This window comes from Coregonus lavaretus, assembly GCF_964263955.1.
Source record: "Coregonus lavaretus genome assembly, chromosome: 26".
In the NCBI taxonomy this organism is placed as follows: Eukaryota; Metazoa; Chordata; class Actinopteri; order Salmoniformes; family Salmonidae; genus Coregonus; species Coregonus lavaretus.
The window spans coordinates 4369754-4379223 of record NC_140013.1 but is presented as its reverse complement, the minus strand read 5'-3'; the positions used below and the strand labels follow the sequence as shown (position 1 = coordinate 4379223).

The 9470-nt window shown below is 41.1% G+C and overlaps 1 protein-coding gene across 3 annotated transcripts in view; it reads right to left on the bottom strand.

The window, feature by feature from the left end:
• Nucleotides 1-756: 756 nt before the first annotated feature.
• LOC311101855 (NADPH--cytochrome P450 reductase) overlaps nt 757-9470 on the bottom strand; it is a 41415-nt gene continuing 32701 nt past the window's right edge. For all 3 annotated transcript variants that reach the window (XM_084143069.1, XM_084143068.1, XM_084143067.1), the window contains exons 8-15: nt 9353-9469; nt 9069-9187; nt 8534-8715; nt 6226-6375; nt 3619-3886; nt 3285-3430; nt 2715-2800; nt 757-2559 (exon numbers count right to left, since the gene is read on the bottom strand). In XM_084143069.1, coding sequence (XP_083999195.1) covers nt 2415-2559; nt 2715-2800; nt 3285-3430; nt 3619-3886; nt 6226-6375; nt 8534-8715; nt 9069-9187; nt 9353-9469 — 1213 coding nt within the window. In that variant the 3' untranslated portion in view covers nt 757-2414. The remainder of the gene's footprint in view (nt 2560-2714; nt 2801-3284; nt 3431-3618; nt 3887-6225; nt 6376-8533; nt 8716-9068; nt 9188-9352; nt 9470) is intronic.

The following is a 9470-nucleotide window of genomic DNA, read 5'->3' as shown; positions in this document are numbered from 1 at the left end:
CTGTGCTTGTAGTTGATACCCCCAAAGTTTTTATAATATTTTTTTTTTTACAGAGAAAATTGGTTGTCTCATTTTGCGAAGTCCAAAACAACTCATATTACATCCAAATCTCATTCTGGATAATGTCTCAGCACTCAATTATTTATTTTCCCACTGTGCCACACATCCATGTTTGAATGATGTGATTTACAACAAAAATATGCAAATATGGATTTATGGGACAGTGGAACATTCAAAAATGTGTGCAGAGACATTATCCAGAATGATATTCTGATGTAATATGAGTTGATTTGGAGTGTTTTATAACATGCTTAGACACATTTTCATAATGCATTGTATTCTAAGTGACGACTGTAACAAAACAAAATATTAAACTGTTTGGGAGATCAACTACAAGTACAGAAAGAGTAAAAATAAAGCCACATAAAAACTTCCCCTCTAAAGAAACAAACAATTTATAGATATTTCTGGATATTAAAGTTAGCTGATTGATCCTGCTTTGTAGTATACCCCCTTGGTGGCCTTTTGTGTGTGATAATACTTAAGTTGATAGACTAGTTGTGACCAGTTATTATGCCTGTTCATCTCTGGGAAAGGGTAAACAGCAGCAACGTAGGGCCTACATCCATCAAACATACCTGACTTCCTGCATCCAGCCATCCTTCCATCTAATAATTGAAAAGAACAATACCATCTCATTTTCTAACATTTGATCAGATGAAGAGGATGCATACCTCAGACATGAATAACAAACGGTTGACTATTTATTCAATATTTTTTTATTAATTTTAAAAAGACATGCCTAGATACATTCATTCAGTTGAGACACTTACTGCATTATAAAATGGAATGTGGACAAAAAAGTAACAGGAATGGAATGAATGTCTTCACAGTACATGGTTTCTCTCCAATATTTTAGAAAAAATGCCTTTACAGTAATGCATCCAAAAAACATTATACATTTAAGTAATGCACCACATTCAATAAGGCACACACTGAATTTACAAATGTATATGCTTTGCTTGGCTGATGGGCCAAAACAGGTTCACAACCTTGCCCTTACAGTTCGTTTTCAGTGAAGTGAACAAAGGATGCCAAATTTCAATTGGAGACAGTTGAAAAGAGGTGGTAGAAAGTAAATCTCAACAAGTTTGAGCAGCATCCGTCACATTTAACATCCATACATACGTGATAGATCATCCAGTACTTACACTGATTAGTGTGCAATAGTACAAAGAATACAAAAGAAACAAAGTTGACACTCAAAGCCAACTAGTTGGGGGAAATCTACATTCTCAGGGTACAGTGCTAGGTTTGCATGATAAAAAAACATGTCAATTTGAATGCTTGCTACTAAGTGGTGTACGTGTTCAGTTTTTGTTTCATCGTAAACTGGATAATGCAGAGTATTTAAGTCGAGATATTTACTCATCCCCTTCCAGGCTTACTTTTTTTTTTTTTCTATGTCAACCATTTGCATCATGTATACAAATACTACAGGGAACCTAAAAATCATTTTCATTGATATATTTAAAAAGGCAGTCTTGTGGAAAATAAAAGCTAATCATTTCTCCTACTGAATTACAACATTGTACTTTTTTCATGCCTTGCTAAGGGTTACTGTGATTGATTAGAAATGTACAGTAACATCCTTATTGCATAAAAGGCTATATATCCCTTATCCAAATGCAAAAGGTAAACAAACACTAAGACTTTCAGTTACTGATTTTGTAGACAAAAATATCTCACTTTTTATTTCACAAATCAAAAATATTTATAATGTATTCTGAATATACTTTAATACCCAGATTAGGTCAACTTCCTAAGGAAGATACTTTCACATGTTTGAGTTTTGTATTTAAGCCCACCCACTCACTTTGAGCCGTACAATTATGTACAGCTACAGTATATTATTATCAAACTTTCCTTCTCCTGCAAAAACATGATGCTTCTCACGACGTCGACAAATGTGATACTACATTTGACACTGCCAAACTGATGGCCGACTGACATAGAATATCAATAAATCTGAATGGAGGATGACCAACCATTATTGTGGTGCATTGGTGAGTGCTTGTGTTGCTCCATGGAAATAAAACAACCAGAGATGACGGCAGCGATATCCTTCCCCAGTGGTCACAAATCCTGGTCCCGGAGAGCTACAGGGTGTGTAGGCTTTTATTCCAGCTCGGCACAAACACACCCATCTGAACTAATCAAGGTCATGATGATGATAAGGCAATCAATTGAATCAGATGTTTTAGTGCTTGGCGGGAACAAATGCCGGCACAACCGGTAGCTCTCCAGTACCAGGGTTGGTGACCCATTATAACCATTGCTGACACAAACTGACACAAATAATAATGCAAGATTAAAAACAAACAAACATAGGATGTGGTTGGATCCTAGGTGTTTTAGCTCCAGACATCCTGCGAGTACCGTCCCTTGGTCATCAGTTTCTTGATGTAGTCGGTGGCCTGAGTGCGTGTCATGCCTCCCAGCTCCTCTGCTATCTCACAGAAAGCTGTCTGCACATCCCTGGCCATGTTCCGCGCATCCCTAAAAACAGGAGCATTTCTCTATAAGACAATTGTCTTTTAACCCTTGTTTGAGGATTTTGTGAATTCGGGAGTGCTTTCAAGAAATATGTCAATTCAATTCCAATCAACTTTATCGCCAAGGGGCAAATGTTACTGGAGAAGATCCTTCCTTACCCGCAGATGTATATGTGTGCGTTGTCTGTATGGATCTGCCTCCACAGGTCCTCCTTGTTGGTCCTCAGGAGATGCTGCACGTACACCTGGAGGGACGGTGAGAGGAAAGAGAGCGCTATTACACCATCCTCGAGCTTGCCGTCTTCTTCAAACAAAAAACAGACCTTCAAGGAAACGTGTTCCTCTTTCTTTATGAGATGGGGCACCACAAACCCCATCCCTCAGGTATCCTCTGAGGGCTAGCCTAGGACTGTGTAGAGTATGTGTTGACCGTCCCCACTAATAGTACACCTAATGGTACATAATCAGACAGGTATAGATACCGGTCTATACTACCAACAACCATGATTGGCAACACTTAAGAACGCTATGGAAATATGATAAGGAGTACAATTGTCTTGGTGTCCCAAATGCAGGGTGTGTAGGCTCAGATAACAACGTGGCTGTATGGTGGTCTACGGCTATCTATTCAATAAATATGTCATATTCTAGCTACCAGAAAAGTATTGTTCACTGTTTTTAATAATGATTTTTTAAGGTCCTAGTGCTGAATAACTAATAAAACAATACCTTTTGGTCCTGGTCCCGAGAGAAAGCCACGTTGAGCTTCGTGATCACACCTGTCTTCTCAGCCTTCTCCAACTCCTCCTGGTACAGATAGTCCTCGTTCTTGTGCCTGCAGCCAAAGTACAAGACCGTCTCCCCCACCTCCTTGCCTACAGGAAAAAGCAGACCAATTGGCTTACTTGTATCCATACAAGACAGTTAAGGTGCTTTATTTGAGTCAGTGTCACACAGAACATGACAACTCATAAAGAAAGACTATGCAGCATAATAAAACATCAAATACGTAAACATTTCCATGCGTCTCTGGCTAGCTTCTATTACGGTGTCTACCATGTACCTTGCTCTTTGAGCCACCCTCGCTCCTGGATGAAGCCCATGAAGGGAGCGATGCCGGTCCCAGGACCGACCATGATGACTGGGTTGCTGGCCTTGAAGGGCAGGCGGAACTGGGACTTGCGGATGTACATGGGGACCGTGGACTTGTGGCCGTTGTCCACAACCAGTTTGTTCTTCAGCCAGGTGGTGGCCACTCCCTTGGTGAGGCGCCCCGTTTTAGTCGTGTATTCCACCAGCACAGCACAGATGTGGATGCTATTGGGGTGGACCTACAAAGAGAAGGCATCATTAACCACTCTTTTTAGAACACACTATTGCAGGTTGACCTACAATGGACGCTTAAAGGTCCAATGCAGCTGTTTTTATTTCAATATCAAATTAACTACCTCACTGTGGTTGTTTTCAATTAAAATAAAACAAAAATAGCTTCTTAGCAAAGAGCAATTTGTCAAGCAAGAATGTTGCTAGGACTGTCTTGAAGTGTGTTTGAGTGGAGAGGGGAAAACTGAAAATGTGCTGTTATTGGCAGAGAGGTTTGGAACTCTTTCTTATTGGTCTATTAATGAACTTACTCGTTGGTGATGTCACCATGGAAGGCCAAAACTCCCTAACACAAAAACAGGCAGAAATGTAATGCTGTCTTTTCAAACAGCTCTTACACTAAAAGGGCATTATCATAATTTTCACAATTTCAAAGTATTATTCTAACCTCAGTGTAGAAATATACAGTTGAAGTCAGAAGTTTACATACACCTTAGCCAAATACATTTAAACTCAGTTTTTCACAATTCCTGACATTTAATCCTAGTAAAAATTCCCTGTTTTAGGTCAGTTAGGATCACCACTTTATTTTAAGAATGTGAAATGTCAGAATAATAGTAGAGAGAATTATTTCAGCTTTTATTTCTTTCATCACATTCCCAGTGGGTCAGAAGTTTACATACACTCAATTAGTATTTGGTAGCATTGCCTTTAAATTGTTTAACTTGGGTCAAACGTTTCGGGTAGCCTTCCACAAGCTTCCCACAATAAGTTGGGTGAATTTTGGCCCATTCCTCCTGACAGAGCTGGTGTAACTGAGTCAGGTTTGTAGGCCTCCTTGCTCGCACACGCTTTTTCAGTTCTGCCCACACATTTTCTATAGGATTGAGGTCAGGGCTTTGTGATGGCCACTCCAATACCTTGACTTTGTTGTCCTTAAGCCCTTTTGCCACAGCTTTGAAAATATGTTTGGGGTCATTGTCCATTTGGAAGACCCATTTGCGACCAAGCTTTAACTTCCTGACTGATGTCTTGAGATGTTGCTTCAATATATCCACATAATTTTCCTTCCTCATGATGACATCTATTTTGTGAAGTGCACCAGTCCCTCCTGCAGCAAATCACCCCCACAGCATGATGCTGCCACCCCCGTGCTTCACAGTTGGGATGGTGTTCTTCGGCTTGCAACCAACCCCCTTTTTCCTCCAAACATAACGATGGTCATTATGGCCAAACAGTTCTATTTTTGTTTCATCAGACCAGAGGACATTTCTCCAAAAAGTACTATCTTTGTCCCCATGTGCAGTTGCAAACCGTAGTCTGGCTTTTTTATGGCGGTTTTGGAGCAGTGCCTTCTTCCTTGCTGAGCAGCCTTTCAGGTTATGTCAATATATGACTAGTTTTACTGTGGATATAGATACTTGTGTACCTGTTTCCTCCAGCATCTTCACAAGGTCCTTTGCTGTTGTTCTGGGATTGATTTGCACTTTTCGCACCAAAGTACGTTCATCTCTAGGAGACAGAACGCGTCTCCTTCCTGAGCGGTATGAAGGCTGCGTGGTCCCATGGTGTTTATACTTGCGTACTATTGTTTGTACAGATGAACGTGGTACCTTCAGGCGTTTGGAAATTGCTCCCAAGGATGAACCAGACTTGTGGAGGTCTACACATTTTTTCTGAGGTCTTGGCTGATTTCTTTTGATTTTCCCATGATTTCAAGCAAAGAGGCACTGAGTTTGAAGGTAGGCCTTGAAATACATCCACAGGTACACCTCCATTGGCTCAAATGATGTCAATTAGCCTATCAGAAGCTTCTAAAGCCATGACATAATTTTCTGTAAAGCCATGACATCATAGTGTATGTAAACTTCTGACCCACTGGAATTGTGATACAGTCAATTATAAGTGAAATAAATAAAATGACTTGTGTCATGCACAAAGTAGATGTCCTTAACGACTTGCCAAAACTATAGCTTGTTAACAAGACATTTGTGGAGTGGTTGAAAAACGAGTTTTAATGAAGTGTATGTAAACTTCCGACTTCAACTGTATATTTAAAACACAGGAAAATCATGTTTTGACTGCATTGGGCCTTTAATAAAACTTGGTCGTTTGACATTATCTAAATATACTTCCTAGTGGAAGACAGCATCTGCTAAATAACTATTGTAAATGTAACATGAAAAATAAATGTATTGACATAAGAGGAGTTAGGGTGTGGGGTCATTAGGGGTGATGTACTGGGATATATTCACTAGAAACATACGAAAGAAACGCCCGTTTTAGTTTTTTCTGTTGCAAAAAGTTTTGCTACAGTGCATGGATACACCTCTGTATATAGGCTCACCTTGGAGGAGGAGGCAATGGAGTAGTAGCGGGCCTGCAGACGGGGCATGAGCTCACACAGGTGGTCGATGGGAGGCCGCAAGGACGGCAGATCCTCCAGGATGGCCAGGATGTTCCTGTTGTCTTCCAGCACAAAACTCTGGTACAGAGCCTAGTGGAGACCATAACAACAACACTCAGCTGGGATAACATGGAGTAGGTAGAAGTTGCCCCTAACCACTGATCTGGAGTCAGGAATCTGGGTCAGATACATGAGGGTCAGATATATTTACCATCCTCCTAAATTGGTTAAGGTTGGAGTTAATCTGATCCTAGATCTACAGTGTCTTGCAAAAGTATTCATCCCCCTTGGCGTTTTTCCTATTTTGTTGTATTACAACCTGTAATTTAAATTGATTTTTATTTGGATTTCATGTAATGGACATACACAAAATAGTCCAAATTGGTGAAGTGAAATGAAAAAATTACTTGTTTCAAAAATTTCTATAATATAAATAACGGAAAAGTGGTGCGTACATATGTATTCACCCCCTTTGCTATGAAGCCCCTAAATAAGATCTGGTGCAACCAATTACCTTCAGAAGTCACATAATTAATTAAATAACGTCCACCTGTGTGCAATCTAAGTGTCACATGATCTCAGTATATATACACATCTGTTCTGAAAGGCCCCAGAGTCTGCAACACCACTAAGCAAGGGGCACCACCAAGCAAGCGGCACCATGAAGACCAAGGAGCTCTCCAAACAGGTCAGGGACAAAGTTGTGGAGTACTGATCAGGGTTGGGTTATAAAAAAATCTCCGAAACTTTGAACATCCCACGGAGCACCATTAAATCCATTATTAAAAAATTGAAAGAATATGGCACCACAACAAACTTGCCAAGAGAGGGCTTCCCACCAAATCTCACAGACCAGGCAAGGAGGGCATTAATCAGAGAGGCAACAAAGAGACCAAAGATAACCCTGAAGGAGCTGCAAAGCTCCACAATGGAGATTGGAGTATCTGTCTATAGGACCACTTTAAGCCGTACACTCCACAAAGCTGGGCTTTACGGAAGAGTGGCCAGAAAAAAGCCATTGCTTAAAAATAAAAAAATAAGCAAACACGTTTGGTGTTTGCCAAAAGGCATGTGGGAGAAGGTACTCTGGTCAGATGAGACTAAAATTGAGCTTTTTGGCCATCAAGGAAAACGCTATGTCTGGCGCAAACCCAACACCGCTCATCACCCCGAGAACACCATCATGTTTTTCATCGTCAGGGACTGGGAAACTAGTCAGAATTGAAGGAATGATGGATGGCGCTAAATACAGGGAAATTCTTGAGGGAAACCTGTTTCAGTCTTCCAGAGATTTGAGACTGGGAAGGAGGTTCACCTTCCAGCAGGACAATAACCCTAAGCATACTGCTAAAGCAACACTCGAGTGGTTTAAGGGGAAACATTTAAATGTCTTGGAATGGCCTAGTCCTCAATCCAATTGAGAATCTGTGGTATGACTTAAAGATTGCTGTACACCAGCGGAACCCATCCAACTTGAAGGAGCTGGAGCAGTTTTGCCTTGAAGAACGGGCAAAAATCCCAGTGGCTAGATGTGCCAAGCTTATAGAGACATACCCCAAGAGACCCCCGTGGTCCTCTGTAGCTCAGCTGGTTGAGCACGGCGCTTGTAACGCCAAGGTAGTGGGTTCGATCCCCGGGACCACCCATACACAAAAATGTATGCACGCATGACTGTAAGTCGCTTTGGATAAAAGCGTCTGCTAAATGACGTAATTTTTGCAGCTGTAATTGCTGCAAAAGGTGGCTCTACAAAGTATTGACTTTGGGGGGGTGAATAGTTATGCACGCTCAAGTTCAGTTTTTTGGTCTTATTTCTTGTTTGTTTCACAAGAAAAAATATTTTGCATCTTGCATGTTGTGTAAATCAAATGATACAAACCCCCAAAAAATCAATTTTAATTCCAGGTTGTAAGGCAACAAAATAGGAAAAATGCCAAGGGGGTGAATACTTTCGCAAGCCACTGTATGCTTAGGAGAAACTTTTCACATTGTGTTATAGGCTTATCAAGTTTGGGGTCAATTCCATTACAATTCAGTCAGGAAGTACATTTAAATTCTAATTCCAATTTTTCTCAATGCTTTCTCAAGTTTGCTTCCTGAATTGACATTGAATTGACCCCAACCCTGAGGCTTAAGCGTACTTTCCCACTACCAATAACCCATCTTGTGTATGTTGAGGTAATCTTGACTACTTTGATTAGAATAGTAGAGAGAAGAGATCAGTTAACACGGTGTCAGAGCCACACACCTTGCCCTCGGGAGCAGACGAGGCCATCTTGCGCATGTTCTCCTGCTCCTTGGGGTCGGTGGCGTACTGGGCCAGCTCGTACAGGACGTTGGTGCGAGGCGGGTGGATGATGTCCAGGTAGTGGGTCAGAGCCGTACGGTAGGTGGTGGGGCAAGGGAACGGGTGCTTCTTATTGGACTCCTCTGATAAACAGCATCAGATAACATCACATTAACATTGGTTATACATTAAAGGACAGTTTCCCAGACACAGATTAAGCCTAATCTCGGACTAAAAAGTATTCTCAATTAAGCTTTTTCTTTTTAGTTCAGGACTAGGCTTAATCTGGGTAAGGGAAACCGACCCTAAGGTTTAAAGTAATAAGACACAGTTGGTGATTACACAAAACCTTCTTCTGCTTCTAAAAAAGTAAATACAGTGAGAGTAACATTTCAAGAGATGTCCAAACAGAATGTTTGTGTTTAAGGATCTTCAAAAGACATCGAGAGATATTCGGAGGACTGAGTGAAGGTGTTGCGTCAGGTCAGTGCCGTACCATCAAGGTTATTGAGAGAGATAACCGTATCAAGGTCCACGCCAAGGATCTGTCCCAGTTTGTTCACGATTGCTGTGTCATTGGTGGGATAGACGGCAACGTGGTCTCCCGACTCATATCTACAAAGACAGAATGACAAAGGGTTTTCAAGTCATCTTTCCACTATGTGAAAAGGCACCATTTCATCAAAGAAGTGTAGCCTATTATTTTTAAGGAAATACTGTCTGGGAGGTAGAGATAGATTGGTAATGATACAAAGACAAAGTTACGGCTCTCTCTCTTACCTAATCTTGGAGCCTGTAATGTCCACTTCAAGGTGCATGAGATGCCTGTCACCTGCTTTGTTGAGCTTGCGGTTAACAGTGACTGGAGCCAGGAAGGGGTTTTTTGCATCAAAAGGCC